The 14,698-nt window shown below is 45.6% G+C and overlaps 5 protein-coding genes across 5 annotated transcripts; 2 read left to right on the plus strand and 3 right to left on the minus strand.

The window, feature by feature from the left end:
• Positions 1 to 383: 383 nt before the first annotated feature.
• C8R40DRAFT_1035891 (APC amino acid permease) lies at positions 384 to 3,243 on the minus strand (the record flags this gene model as incomplete). Its single annotated transcript, XM_046223538.1, has 22 exons — positions 384 to 439; positions 495 to 618; positions 676 to 821; positions 856 to 940; positions 993 to 1,033; positions 1,093 to 1,211; positions 1,288 to 1,319; positions 1,378 to 1,544; positions 1,602 to 1,644; positions 1,706 to 1,725; positions 1,781 to 1,808; positions 1,920 to 2,115; positions 2,202 to 2,259; positions 2,312 to 2,388; positions 2,444 to 2,489; positions 2,543 to 2,650; positions 2,739 to 2,774; positions 2,830 to 2,851; positions 2,916 to 2,999; positions 3,055 to 3,063; positions 3,118 to 3,139; positions 3,191 to 3,243. 22 exons carry the CDS (start codon positions 3,241 to 3,243, stop codon positions 384 to 386), a joined length of 1,572 nt encoding a protein of 523 aa, XP_046090421.1.
• A 1,394-nt stretch (positions 3,244 to 4,637) lies between these two features.
• C8R40DRAFT_1036444 (uncharacterized protein) lies at positions 4,638 to 6,421 on the minus strand (the record flags this gene model as incomplete). Its single annotated transcript, XM_046223581.1, has 4 exons — positions 4,638 to 4,746; positions 4,800 to 5,551; positions 5,606 to 5,870; positions 5,928 to 6,421. 4 exons carry the CDS (start codon positions 6,419 to 6,421, stop codon positions 4,638 to 4,640), a joined length of 1,620 nt encoding a protein of 539 aa, XP_046090422.1.
• A 194-nt stretch (positions 6,422 to 6,615) lies between these two features.
• Positions 6,616 to 7,913, plus strand: C8R40DRAFT_1166572 (uncharacterized protein; the record flags this gene model as incomplete). Its single annotated transcript, XM_046230870.1, has 3 exons — positions 6,616 to 7,022; positions 7,078 to 7,381; positions 7,437 to 7,913. The coding sequence occupies 3 exons, from the start codon at positions 6,616 to 6,618 to the stop codon at positions 7,911 to 7,913; spliced, it is 1,188 nt and encodes a 395-aa protein (XP_046090423.1).
• A 1,670-nt stretch (positions 7,914 to 9,583) lies between these two features.
• On the minus strand, positions 9,584 to 10,791 carry C8R40DRAFT_1166573 (uncharacterized protein; the record flags this gene model as incomplete). The annotated part of the gene is made up of 2 exons (XM_046230871.1): positions 9,584 to 10,513; positions 10,570 to 10,791. 2 exons carry the CDS (start codon positions 10,789 to 10,791, stop codon positions 9,584 to 9,586), a joined length of 1,152 nt encoding a protein of 383 aa, XP_046090424.1.
• A 2,618-nt stretch (positions 10,792 to 13,409) lies between these two features.
• On the plus strand, positions 13,410 to 13,878 carry C8R40DRAFT_1166574 (mitochondrial F1-F0 ATP synthase subunit F of fungi-domain-containing protein; the record flags this gene model as incomplete). The annotated part of the gene is made up of 4 exons (XM_046230872.1): positions 13,410 to 13,481; positions 13,534 to 13,720; positions 13,781 to 13,789; positions 13,853 to 13,878. 4 exons carry the CDS (start codon positions 13,410 to 13,412, stop codon positions 13,876 to 13,878), a joined length of 294 nt encoding a protein of 97 aa, XP_046090425.1.
• Between the last annotated feature and the right edge of the window lie 820 nt (positions 13,879 to 14,698).

Below are 14,698 nucleotides of genomic sequence, written 5' to 3' on the forward strand. Positions count from 1 at the left end.
CGGAATGTTGGTCCGTGTTGAAATGAGAATCCCGACTCTATGTCAATGCGACGTGTCAGAACTCAGTTGCTGCATTAGCTCACACGAGGAACCATTGAATACATAAATCCTATCCTATCCAAGTTTGTATGCTGGCAAAACTAGGTAAAACTTCTAAGTATTGGCCCGAGGGAGAACAAGCAGCGAAAATTGCGTCACTCTGGTCCCCGGTCTGCTCGCTCAGCTGGATTTTTTTCATCAAGGTCTGTGAAGGCTGCACAAGGAGTGGAACATCTGAAGGCTCTTTTGCATCTATGTATCAACAGCATGTACCATATTGTCAGGACATGCTCAGAGAACACGAGTATGAAATGTCCGTCCACCGACAGGATCTGATTAGAAGATCACTGGTCCTTCCCCGCTGATCCCGGTTCCATCACATTGATACCCATTTCTTCAGCTGGAGATCCACAGTCAGCTCCACGCGTCACGGAGAAGGAAACTTTAAACCGTACCGGCTATCTGCTTTACAGGACCAGCAAACCATTTCCGGGCGCTAATCAACCAATATCCGAAGCTGTATGTTATAACAATGCCCACGGCAACAATAGCATAATTGAGAGTTTGAGAGTCTACAGGCTAGATAATCGAGGTTGAAGGTCAATATACATGGAGAGTTAGATGGATAGGACGAACATTTTCTTGGGGTAGGATGAAAACAATGGATATGAACGCGATCCAAACCACTGCAGTGATGGCAACTGGGAACGAGAATATTCCCAGGTGAAAAGGCCCGCGAACAAAGTCAGCGTGATAGATCACTCGCAGTGCGATAGGAACAGCTGTTGGAGGGATTCAGCCGGAATATTACGGAACCCAAATCGAACTTGCCATAGGAAATGTATAGTCCGATAGTAGCGATACTAGTTGCAGCAGAGAAAGCGACCGCACTGCCCAAGCTCTACGGAACATATATTGTTACTCGAAAGATGAGAACGTAGGTAACTACTTACAGGTAGCCCTAGAATAAAGCTAAGAGTGCATGCAAGCCAAACTTCAGGAACAGTCAGTAAGTAGATACCCTCCACAAAAACAGTGGTGTCGGAAGCTCACCTGTACGAATCGGAGATCTCCAAGTAGTATTTACGTAGGCAAAGAACTTGGACCCAGGTAAACCACCGTCACGGGCGAAAGCATACATCATTCGCGAATTGGACGTAACAGAGAACGTTCTGATACATTACAATGAGGGTGCCGTAGAGCGTTCAATGTTGGGCAATTTTAGAATAACTTACGGGAACGACGCACCCACAGAAATACATTGCGCCAATCACGATAATCTATGGAAGGATAAACTATCAGTGACATCCGTTTCTTTGAATTCCGAAGATTGAACACCATTAGAACGATAGCTCCATCTTCCCCAACACAATCTAGGAAAATCTGTGCTACGGGTTCTCCGGTCGCAGAGTTGATGGTGGTGTCCAAGTCCTGAATTGAGAAGAGCAACCCCAGTAAAAGATACATTCCAAGAAGCGCAGACACCCCGATTGCCATTATGATGCCTATGATACGTTCCTAAGTATATGGCGTTTAAGAGATCGATTAAAATTTTTAAATACCAATGCTTCCTGACATCGCTGCATTGGTAGTCTCTTCGGTCATCTAGAGGATTTGTCATATACATGGACTGGAAGGGAAAAATTCAAGGAAACCGCTAACTCACATGTGCACTAGCATCGAAACCTGGTTGATAAGAGGTGAATTTAACCGGTTGAATAGGAGGAATTTCAACACTTACCAGTGAGAGTGTACTGGCACATCGATAACTTAAATACAATATTCATCAATCCTGAATCTTGAAACTTACCTGAGCCATAAGAATCTTCGGGAGATGATTAGCACAAAAGGGGAATGATGCAGAATTCAAAGAGCCTTACACCAGTGACGGCAACATAGGCAGGACTAGCTCTTTCAGCCCAACCGCCTGTGCCATCGATGAATGTCTGGAATACGAAATGACCTGATTGATGTGTGGGGGCTTTAGCTAGAATGGCGATGACCAGAGCAAAAGTTCCAATGGCATGCCACCAGACAGAAACATTGTTCAGATAATGCAATACTCTGACTCCAAACCTGCAGAAGACGTTGAAAGATGATATTGCGTCCTTCACATATATGTTCATACGTATTGATTAATCCTGTGAAGACATTGAAAAAACAAGGATTGAAGACGCGCAATTGACAAACCCTGTGTAAAAAGGACCGCAGCATAGACACCTGGAGAAGGAGTATTACTCTTAGTGTTGAAGGTTTCATAAGCTGATGGCACCTATTTGAGTGTTCGGAGAAGGAACGAATCCGGTTTTGAAGGTGCTCAGAGTGGAAATAAAACTTGCACAGGCAAACCTAATTAAAAACGAATAAACTTTACTTCCCTAATTCTCAAAATGGAAAAACACACGATATTCCGGTGGTGACCGCGACTTGACCTAGAAGATTGAACCAACCTATGTTTATGTGTTGGATGAAAGATCTTTGGATAGAACGACAATTTTTCTACCGGTTATCCAGGATGCGAGTGGGGCATTTTTGGGTTTCGACAGCATGGCAGCCCAAAAATAAGGACCACCGGAGGTAGGGTGAGCACTGCAGGGATTCGGATATGAACCTCAACGTATAAGACTTAGTAACAAATACCTGCAGACTTCTGAACAGAACATATTAGATGAAGAACATAAATAAATCAAGGGACTCACCTGCCATGGCCATCCCGACGAGCAGAGTAAAAAATGCTAGATTGAGGATGGCTTCAATACTTCGACCAAATTCGAAATCTTCCCGCCTCACAGACAATAATCCATCCATACACCTTTTGTAAAGAAGTGGCGTAATCAGTCTATAGAGAGGGATTCCAAGATAGAGGGCTACCGGACCATCACCGAGGGACCTCCCGTGTTCAAACCATACAAAAAGAGGGACGGAATTCCTGTTATCACTGATATGATAGAAAAAGAGACCTGCATGCGGTCTCAGGACCTTCAAGTTCGTGTACTTTCGAAACTGTGATCGTACCCCGAAGTTCTGAAAGTTTTTCGATTTCAGTATCGATTCGATGAGAGGTCAAAGCTTACACACCTGCATTAAGCCCAATTCTCGCCTACATCATTGATTACCATCGAATGAGATTCTTCAAAGCTGTGAATCTTACTTGAGTTCTTGCTTGTACCCCATCTTTGCCAGTTCCGCCTCGTCTTTTTCCATCGTAGGGATTGGTGCTTTCTCTTCATAAGACATGGTGGTGGAGCGGGTTAAACTTACGCTGAAGAATCATGAAGATCATATCTTCTCTATGGCGCAGGAACATATGTCAAAAAGTTGCAAAAACGGGATCGCATTTTGAATATGAAAGACTCGAATAGAAAACACCAGATAAGACGCGCTCAAATCTTCCCACAAGTACCCACGGTGCTATCTTGGTCTGACCAAGTCTGACCTTCTAGACCTCTGGAGTCTTTTTTAAAAACACTTCATTGACCGGAAGTACATGAGTAAAGGCTTAGGGTAGTACTGAAGAATCTTGCGACGGCAGAACGTTCAAGGGAGGGAAGCGGAGTCGGGAGATGTCTAATCTAAATGAAGGCGATCGCGATACCCACAAACTCTTCCAGTATGGGTATGATGCCGATTACAGCCGATTACTCGCTGATCCCGACTTGGTGCACCATACAGCATGACCCGGCTCCTCCGAAAAGTTGCAGTTGACCCACATGCAAGAAGATTACCGTTCCTGACGATGCAGCTAGAAATTTAACTATTCTATCCTACCCCGAGCATCTATTCCCGACAGCAGCCACAACTACGAAAGGCCCCGACTCCCTCTTATTCGCCCGATCTAGCTGCGCCGTTATATCAATCACTTCCAAATAATTAAGCATACTCTATTCACTCATAGGAGTCGCTGACGGAAAGTCAACGAGAACATGAACGGAGCTGACTACGTTCCATACACTTGTGGACGTGAGAGAAATAACATGGGACTACATAGTTGAAGACTGTGTTGTGCAAAACGAGATTGAGATGGACAAGGGTAGACAGATAGGGACATGGTGGCCGATTCTGTGGAGATTCATATAGCGTACATATCAGTATTCACTAGCTAATACCTGGAAATCAAATCCACGATTCGTTGGGCAACGAGTTGATCGATAACATCGGTTTGGGTTGAATGCCAAGAAGAGCTCCACTTATCCTGGTAAGCCGTCTCATAGTTCACAAAGAGAGCACACAGATCCTGTTTCCACTGTAAAGCTCGGTGTAAAACTGTCAGCGTAAACCCCATACCGCTTAAATGTGCAGCTTTGTATCACATGATCGCTCTATCAATGCACGCTGGTCTTGAATGCACAAAAGTGACACAGTTTTTGCATCGATACGGTTAATTGATAAGAAGGGACAACCACTGTTTGATGAGGAAGAAAATATAGGAGATCGAGGACCTGGTAAAAAGGGACGAGAACTATATGACTGTATAACATCGACCCCCAGTGGCACCAGGAGAGGCTTTACCATCGGATACATATTTCGATTCATTCAACCAAAATGAAAAACCTCGATATATTTAATATGACCATCAACATCCGTCTGTGGATGTACGTTCAATCCATGGCAATGGAAGAAACGAGATGATCTCGACTTACCTGCAACCCCAATACCCTGTCTTCATCCATAAGCACCCCATCCAGGCGGTACTTTTTAGTGGTTGCACTGCAGAAGGAGATTAATCTAGAGATGAAAACTGAGGAGCGAAGGATACGCACGAAACGACGTAAGGTAGACAGGAGACGATGTCTTCCGCAAATATCTCTTGCGCATCCATCACCTTTTTCTCCCGACTGACAATCTTCGTTGTTGCATCAGGATCTACTTCCAACTCACGCTCCGCTTTGCGAACATTGTGTAGGTTGAAGTCAAAAACCACGATTGCACGAGGCTTGCGCCTGAGATCATCCTCCGGCGTGTCTGAATCATCGACGTCATCCCCTGGGCCAGGTAGAACGACGAAGCGCTGGCCACATGTGGTAGTTATCCACCGCGAAGGTATACCGCCACCAAGGTCAATGCAAAATGTAATCGGCGGAGCCCATTCCGCCCATGGAACGGGCTTTTCAACGTCGATGTCTACGAAAGGCGCGTGAGGAGGCAGAAGATTCAAAAGTGATCGCCGATGAATGAAAATGGTGAATAGAGAGGACAGATGTATCCCTTGGACCCTAAGGTGAAGAAGGAGGATGGAATCGAGGGGATCGTAGTGGAAAGGACGGTCGGAGTATTTTGGGTCGTGAATCGACCCACTCGGATTGGGCTCTCCACGGCAGGATATGAAGCGAAGCACATTATGTGGCATTAGTCTAGGAAGTGCAAGTTGCCGTAACGGTGAGGAAGGGGAATGTTCATTAGGGCCAGGTATTTTCCAAAGTTCCAACGCTCGTGTCTCGGTGTTTGGGAGAAGTATGATGTTCTCAGAGATAAAGACAACGCCGGAATAAGACTCGGGACGTCCATTAATATCCTACGAATATGTCCTATGAGACAAACGTATGGACATGAGAGATAGGTATCATACCATCACCATTTTTCCGGTTTGCCACTCATACACAGTGACCATGCATTTTGAGTTTGGATTTCTCCAAAAAGTGGTCACGAGAGCGAGATATTTCCCGACAATCTCTAGATTGATAGATGGGCTACCCCATCGAAGCTCAGAGACAACGACGTGGATCGATGGAACCTTGGCTAGGGGATGATGATCCCCCGTTGAAAATTGGCGCAGAGATAGATCGATGGACAGCATGGCCGACGAGGAAGACGTGGATTGAGAATGAAGCTCCCTATCGGTACATGGGTTTCATTTAGAGTAAATTGATGAGGAAGGGTTATGAACTTACGCGGTGACCAAGGCAATCAAATCATGCTCGTGTAAGTTCAACCCAAAATCGACGATGTGCCGATTGTCATCGGAAGGAAAGACGGACCACTGAGGTTCTTGATTGGGAAGGTGCGGAAGGCGAAGATAATGGAGACGCTGGCGTGTATAGTCTCCGAGCAGGTATACAGCACTTGAAAAGTCGTAAACACTTCCTGGAGTGAAGTTGAGGGGTACGATTCTATGAAAGCTCGGTGTACAATTTGACCAGGCTTCTTCTCTCTTTTGGAGCATTGTCAACTTCTCTGCGCAGCTGAGAGTGCAATTCTTGTTATCCAAAGCGCATGCTTTGTACAACTCGATGTTGTACTGGAGATAAACAGAGTTGGAAATGATTGTGTAGAATGGAGAGTTTACGAGATTGCATGACAATAGATCCGAAGCCGGTAAGTATGAAAGAATCAAGACCAGGAGCTCTGTAGGAAGGTCTGTGAGTTGTACATCAAGGGATTTCATTGTAGTGCGTGTCAAAGAGCAGGCATCCCTGCCGCCTCAGGCTTTAACACGGAGGCGGATCGGACCTCAAATTATCACACGTGATCTAACTAATGCCACAAGATTGGGAATCTCTCTCCCTCGGTTAATTACACACAGTCGTCGGGAACGAGTACAAGACAAGCCACGGCTGGCCAGGCTCGCTTAGCTGCTCTATGCCGCCACCTAGCGCTGTTGGCAGCTATCAACTGCCCGATCTCTTGTCGCATTTTCAAGACTATCATGAATTGAGCATCAACGGCCATTGTCGTGCGGCTAGTCTTGCTTCGGAGAAATGGGTTCTAGATATAGCTCAAGAAAATCTAGGCTCGCCTGCCTTGTCCTTGGCTCCCTTCATCGAGAGACTCCCCAACATGAAGCTCGGTTTACTTGGGGCATGCAGCTTCCCCAGCTGCGATTTGACCCAACTCATTCTCATGATAGATTTTTGTACTCTCGTTGTGCTCGATACCGAGAGCCTGCTAAGATCAAATTCTCCTATCGCATCGCATTGGAGCCTTGGGAATGACACGTCCAACTCCGGCTACGTTGAAATATTGCAAACACATCCTGTTTTACAGCGGTTAGCGTCAAATCACATCATCTATCTTCTTACTCATCCTTGTCTATATTTACAGACTTCTGACCCGGCTCTCCAGGCTCCAACATAGTACAACCGAATCATGGCAGCAGCGTTTCACGTCTTCTATAGTAGCCTTTTGGCATTCACGGCAGAAAGCTATAGATTATCGACGCGAAGGTACTGCGCTAGCGCATCTAGAAATAGAGGAGTACATTGGTTTTCGACGCGACTTGAGCGGGATACCTTTCATACTTGACTTGCTGGAGGCTGTCGAAGGATTGGAACTTGCTATCTCACCGTACAATGATGATTTGCGTACGCTACGACGCCTCGTGGGGGATATCATCGTGCTGACCTGGGTAAGCTCGGACAGCTTGTCATTCCGGGCTAATGACACAATTTTACCCATGCCAGGATGTATTTTCGTACAACATCGACCAGTCTATTGATAATAAAATCAACATTGTGTCACTTTTACAATCCAAAAGAGAGATTGCATTGGTGCACTCTATCAAAGAAGCGGGCGATCTTATTTTTCAAAGGATCGATGCTTTCAAATTTCTCGAAAAGTCTTTGCTTTCATCTATGGGCGCTTCGCCTTCGGATCGTGCAAGTGATACTGATGCAACCGCCCTGAACTCATTATGGAACAACTTCGCTAGTCTATTTTCAGCAGCCCAAAAACCAAATAACCCTGACCCGTCTGTTACCGAGTTCCAAGCGCATGACATAGCACTCTATATCCGTGCATTGAAAGACTGCATGGTAGGGTTCTTGCATTGGGCGTACGAGACAGACATATTTTTCGGAACAAAAGGGGATACGGTCAAAGGTTTTGGATGGGTGTTTTTGTTACCGAACCCAAGTCGTCGCGCAGAAACGACAGCCTAGGGTTCGACGTATGTTGTTTTTCACACAATGATTTGAAAGACATTCAGTGTTCATTTTCGTGTGCACAAAATTCATATTCAAGTGTCTGGCAATTGAGCCAAGGCTTTAACATCGATCATTTAATCCGACCTCGAAAATGCAAAAAACATTCAAGTATTCTTGCCTGACAGAGCGTTCTCAAGCTCGAACTCGTGAACGACGTCACATCCATGTGCGTACGATATTCAGCAATGTAAGTACTTACTCATCCAATATATGCTCTAACGGCTTGAATCACTCAGCGTAGCATTATCCTGCGACGTCTGGTTGATTTCCGCTTTATCGATGGCGTCAAGTGAAAGGTTGTTCCCAACAATCACATGCTAGTATGCAAAATGACATGGATGGACTATAATCAGAAGGGCGCACGCCGCTCAAGTCATTGAGGGACCATGCCCTACCAGGCCCTACCGCGCCCGTGTGAGGTGTGGGTAAGAAGTGGCGATGTAATCTGCATCTTTCCGAGAACTTCTACATATATATGACATCTTCATCTTTGGAAGTGTGCCTTGGGTCACCTTCTTTGTATAAAAATTTCTCTGGTTATCTCTTATCTCTTGAGATCCGACGAATGCCGTCGAGAAGAGAAGCGAAGACCTCTTAAAACTTTGAGAATCCTTGTCCGTTGGCTAAAACAGAAATCTACAGAAAAGTAGAAAATATTCACAAAACAGGCCGCAAACGCGTTGGTTTCTGTTGGTTCAATTGAGCCACTGTACATCTGGATGAGGGGCGCGAATTTCCCTCAACTCTAGGTAGTTGTCTAGGTGACTTCATAGTCGCATCCATCGTAATTCTGGAGCGGTCTACGACACATCGAGAATATCATCATTATGAATCATTATGAGAAAGTTCTTGGAGTTCGTCACAGTCCAGTATCGATATGTTTTTCCGTGACATTGTGTAATATTCTACTCTACATATGGCCAAGGACGAGAGCGAACTACTCAATCAAAGATATGGGATACATATTACAATAGATATTTTATTCGCAAAGAAAGACCAAAGTTAAATATTTCCGATAACGTAGTGGCAACTACAGGGGATGGGATAAATAAGGAGTGTGAGTACGATGTTGTGAACTGTACACCAAAACACGCAAGCAGCAAGGTGAATAAAAATAGTACAGTTGGAGCTTGAAGCTGAAGATTGGAAGTACACACATCTACGTATGAGTATGGTAAAGAATGTGGATCGGCCCATGCGCGCAAGGTCCGAAGCAGTTGTACAGTAGATAACCGAGCTTGAGAACAAAAACAGCGGAAGATGAACGCTGTCGGAGGTTGGTCGGATAGTAAGATGGTTAGGTAAGGGATATTGAGTCATGAAGTTCGTAGCGGAAGAGGGTCTACCCAACCAGCGGATGTGCGGAATGTAACAGGTGGGGATAGATGTGGAAGGGGATGAATGTTGAACAACCAAGCGGTTCTCTGGAACCGCAACCCTTAACAAAGCAGTCCTAAAAAAGGCCTTGCGAAGATTACAAGGAGGGCAAGGGTATATGAACATGGATACAGAAAGGAGGGGGAAATATTAGAAGGCGAGAGGCGATTTGATAAATGAGAACGGAAAAAGATGAGAATGCAAGACGATGGTTCTACAATGGAAAAGAATGGTGGATAAACAACGATTTACATCATCGCGAAGGCTACACCTCCATTCCCCATTGTAGATCCACCACCTCCAACCATTCCCATGTTCCCATTGTGCATGCCCATACTCATATTCATACCACCGTTCATGTTGCCTCCGTTCCTCATTCCATTTCCATTCCACCCAGCCTGTTCATAATATACGGATGGGGGACTGGCGCTACCACTCGACTGGCTGCCGCTTCTCGATCTCCTGCTCTGAGCAAGAGACCTTAGGTACGCCTGTTCATTGACGTTTCCAGGTCCGTATCCACCAACAGGACCCCACTTGTCCTGTATTGGGCCATAGTTGCCAGTGTAGGCATCCCCGGCGTGGTAGGGGACAGATTCGTACATTCTACCGATAACAGGATTCTCAAAAGGCATGGCGGTAGGAGAAGCGATCATAGGTCCACCGGCGGGAGATGCCATCGGGCGTACGCCAGGGTGAGAGTGCATCGAAGAAGTTCGCATCATTGGATGTACGTTGGTGTCGATCGCAGGCACAAAAGGTCCCTGAGGTTGAGATTTCAAAAGCGCAGCAACCCTGGCTTCTTCGTCGCTGTGCATCGTTGTTGTGCTCATAGGCATGTAATCATCGTCCATCTCATCTCCATAGCCGTCCTCGTCTCCTTCTTCTTGAAGGCCAGCCCCTCCCGGGATAGGTATTATTTCAGGTTCTCCACTGAGAACCACACTGAACCCCTCTCCTCGAACGGGTTCATCGATCCGGGGAATACTGGCCCTGTTTCGCCATTCGTTGAGTTCACGGCGAAGAGCATCAGACTCAAGCTTCAATAAACGAAGCTCGCGAGAAGCAAGAAGGCGGTGACGACGAGCAGCATGAACGTGAGCAATGGAAGAGTTAACTATCGCAGATTTGGAGGGACGTCGAAGTTGCGAAAGATTAGGGAGAAGCGCGGCAAGGTCCTACAATATAGAGTTTTAGCATTAGTATCAGTGATGTGCAAGAGAAATAAACTTACCAAAAACCTTCCATTCAGGGTCTCCCTTCTAGCTCTTTCAACGGCATTGTGAGTGGCACGGCGCTCGGCAGTGCTAGCTCGACGATTGGCTTTACGTTTTGCTACTGGAATTTTGCTGTTGTTCTGGTTGTTATCGCCAGACGACAATGGTGAATGAGGCTGAATCGAAGAGTCGTCAGAGACAGGAGAAGGGGCGCCAGAGTTAGGCGAAGAAGGGTTCATGTTGTGATTCATTGCTGGCTGGTTACGCGACAGAGTAGTCAGCGGACACCAAAAAAGCGGTAGATAGTCGGTAAAAGATGAAGTCGATTGAAGCCGCGAGCTGAGCTCAAGCGTACTTATTTGGCGGATAATGAGAAGCCGGTAAGGGTCGCGAGATGCCAAGCGGTATCCTTGTTCCCGGCGAGGGATAGACGGAAGAAGGGGAGGTAGGGGAGGAGGAGGATGGAGCGGCTAGGCTAAGCAAAGGTGGGTGTTCAGATGATAAATCGAGGGCAATTGGCTTGCCTTTACATTATCAATGTTTGTGACTCGGCAAATTCCGGTCACAATTTTTTTTCGTCCAATTTCCAATTCTATCAAATCACGAGGCTGGGAAAAAAATATTCCATCACGCGCCCTACAATTCAACTCACCTCGACTCAAGAACGAACTACATACTGAGAGTTCGCTTCAGTTGCAGCGGAAAGTTATTTGGCTATAATTTTCCGCTCATATTCACGACTACTACACCTCCCTCCCCCGCCCAGTAACTCAACCGGCTATGGACTTTCCCGACCGGGATGCCAGTGCATTGCTTGCGCGCTTATAAGTTACACCTTCTCCTCCGAGCACTGTAGATGATGGAATCATCTTGGCGGAGCTTGTCGAAAGGCGATATCACATCTTCTCGGCCATGCAGTCTGTTGGACGAACGGATGCTCAGTACTCAGTACTCAGTGCTGAGTGAGATTACTAATTCACCTTTTGAACTACCTAGGGTACTGGTAGGTATTGGCCTTGGTGTCGTTGATTTTGACTTTTCAGATCGGGGAAAACTCAAATCCTGTATACTCGGAACCATTTCCTCGGGCAGTTGATTCTCCTTATAAAAATGGCAGGATCGATGTCGTAGCAGATCGAGCTTACCATTAACATTAAGAAGCTCATTGTTACGCACTAGACTGTTTTTTTTGAAACCTACGGTCAGCGATTCGGGTTGCGGATTGTGCTGTGCATTGTAAAGAGAAAGAATGTCCGAGCTCACTTTGTATGATAAATTCCATGGAGGTTAAATTCCGCGGTGCCCGAATACGATTTGCATGGTTCTAGAAATACCACAAAGCTTTACACCAACCATCGCAAACTGTATACGATACGTCAAAATCGCCGTTGATATCTCTTGAGAATAAAAGAGAGTCCCTTACCATCATACATTGACAGAGATATATAAGCATCCAGTGATTCATTTCTCCGCCTATACCCCAACCGGAACAGAGACTGAATTTGTTTTCTGGGTTGTCTGTTCATTCTTGTCAATGACGTGCCTAGTAGGCCATCTTTCGCATCGCTACTACCTCTTCCCAGTACGACATCCCTTGCGAATGAATATCGTAGAGCGTAGAGGATAAATATTGATTTCTTGGCCGGGAGTTTTCAACGCATTGAAGTCACTGTGATTTCGAACTAATGAAAATGTTGGTAACATGCAACTTTATTTGAAACTCACCTCCTCAGATTATGCTGATAAAATGATGCAGCGGTAGATAGTGACCATTGACAGATCGTTCAATTTGCCCATTAAGCACGTTACTTGTGTCACTTTAATCAGCGTCGACCAGCCGTCCATATTTGTGAAGTTTACAATCTTCGTCGAAGGATTCCTTTCCGCATGATTTCGGTAAACGGGAAATCATCGTCCCCTACCGCGGTCTGTAGACCAGTCAGGGAAATAAGTGGCAATACTGTGACAATACCCATGCGGATAGGCTTGCAAATGCAGGTGTTTGCTTCATGGTACGAAGTGAGGTCACTAGTATAGTCATGATCTCCGAGCCAAACATGGATCAGTTAGCGTCTTCAATCGAGAGACGATCTTCGAATTAATCCAAGTTCTGCCATCACATGTCTGGGTCTCGATGAAGATCCCCGAAGAAAAGAAAAGTTCAGATTCGTTCCTAAGTTCCAACTGTTATTCTATCCTTTCCGGCTCTATATTTCGTTACGAAATGCTTGAATGCGAGAGGGCTCGACCTAGAGACACAACCCAGTATGGATGTCGAACGCACATTCCAGGTCTGTATTAGCGTCGCCCTAAATTGAGTAGCATACATATGTAAGAGGCGAACGGTCCAAGTCAAAATCCTCGGTTCCTTTACCCTTTGAAATTAGGAATGACACGAACTTTCAAGTCAACACAAATCTTTATCCTTAGTAGTAAACGTCTGCTGATCTTCCGGAGTGCATTCGTCCGGTTGGTGGTGTTACAATTCCTGTATATAGTTGATATATAAGGCAGGGGCTGGCAGATCATCCACGCGGCGAGTGCTTCGTGCACAGAAGTTGAGTATGGCCATCTGAGGCTAATGTCAAGAAGTTTCTGTTTGGCGGATAAATGAGGGAGAAATAGGCCGACATCAAAATGGACATATTCACAGTGAGCGAAGGAGGCAACATACAATGAACGACGCGTGGAAAGAGAGCAACCTTGGAGATATGAATTTTTCAGAGATCTAGACCTGTTGAAGCCTATTGAACGTTGAGCATTAAGCGCTCACAAGAGGCTCTGGACCAAATAATGTCAAATAGAGGCACCTGCTCGGACGCCTTCGGAAGACGTTGGTAAAATCGTCCTCACTATTATGCACGCATCACTCATTCGTCGCCAGCTCGGCGGACTGGTACCTCCAAAAATTGCTACACCCAAGTCGGTAGTAAGTGTGAAATCCTACGCTCATTACTCGCTTTCATTAAGCTTCATTTCAGTCTGGAGGATCTGGAGACGGTTTAGGCCCTCTTGTTAATTTCTACTCCAAATTGCCAAAGGGCGCTGCGACTGCTCGCATATCTGGGATCAAGGGCCGTTTTTTCAACGGTGCCAACGCTTCTGGAGCTCCTCTTCTCGCATTGATTGGGGGTCTATTCGGTATTGGATATACAATTGATTATCATAGTGAGTTGTCACTTTACCCCTCGTCTTGTTCTCGCGTTAATGCTTGCTCCTACTCTTCAGTGCACCTGAGTGAGTCTCAAATTTATCCCCTGCTAAATGCAAGAAGCATTGACCAAATTTTGCGGACTTTAGAACATCACAAGAACCATGCCCACTGAGCGCGCATCCGGTATTGCAAACAGGGCAGAGCATAAGAGTCGATCTTCGAACTGGCTGTATAGACTTTGAAAACATACGTTCCCTTTGAATTCATCTGTGTGTGATCTGAAACTGAGATGGTGCGACGAATGTGGAAACCTAGCGGAAACATAGTTGTGTGTGTGTATCTTCCCCGTACTATACCGAAGCTCATCCAGTATTATCTCTTAGTTTTTCTCGTCAAAACACTGAACTTCAAGTCAAAAATGATTCGTTGATTGGTACAACCTCGGGCCTTCCGCTATGATCAATTGCTCAAGGCTCGTTGCCCATTGGTACTACCGACTTTCCGCAGTGGAAGGATACTGTTGGACTATCATTGTTCGTCCGAGATGAGGAATCCATCTGACAATTTGTGTGCCGGTATTGGGCCCATTTCGCTTGTGTGAAATATTCGACATCTTGCTTTTTCTTTAAGGGATCACCCCGAATATTTCGTGTTGATGAAATCTTTCACTTTTATTCATCTGTTCGAGAAATCAGATATATTTGAATGGTTGCCATTGTCCTTTTGGTTTCTACAATTGGCGAATGCCAACTCGTGTAATGCAGCGTAAATCGGATGCACTGTTTGTCTTCAAATTCAAACACCTCGAGTTCTGTTCTTGCACATACGGCTTTGTACTTTCTGACTATCCACATTCCAGATTCTAATACACCCTTTGAGTGCCAGTGTTTGTGGCCAGTTCACGACGTTCATGCACCTTTCACTGTTCAGATCCTTTTTCTTTGGAACACGTCGAAGTATGTATGTATGTTTCTGTGGGTCCAGGATAGATC

This window comes from Lentinula edodes (assembly GCF_021015755.1).
Source record: "Lentinula edodes strain Le(Bin) 0899 ss11 chromosome Unknown C8R40scaffold_4, whole genome shotgun sequence".
NCBI classification, from domain to species: Eukaryota; Fungi; Basidiomycota; class Agaricomycetes; order Agaricales; family Omphalotaceae; genus Lentinula; species Lentinula edodes.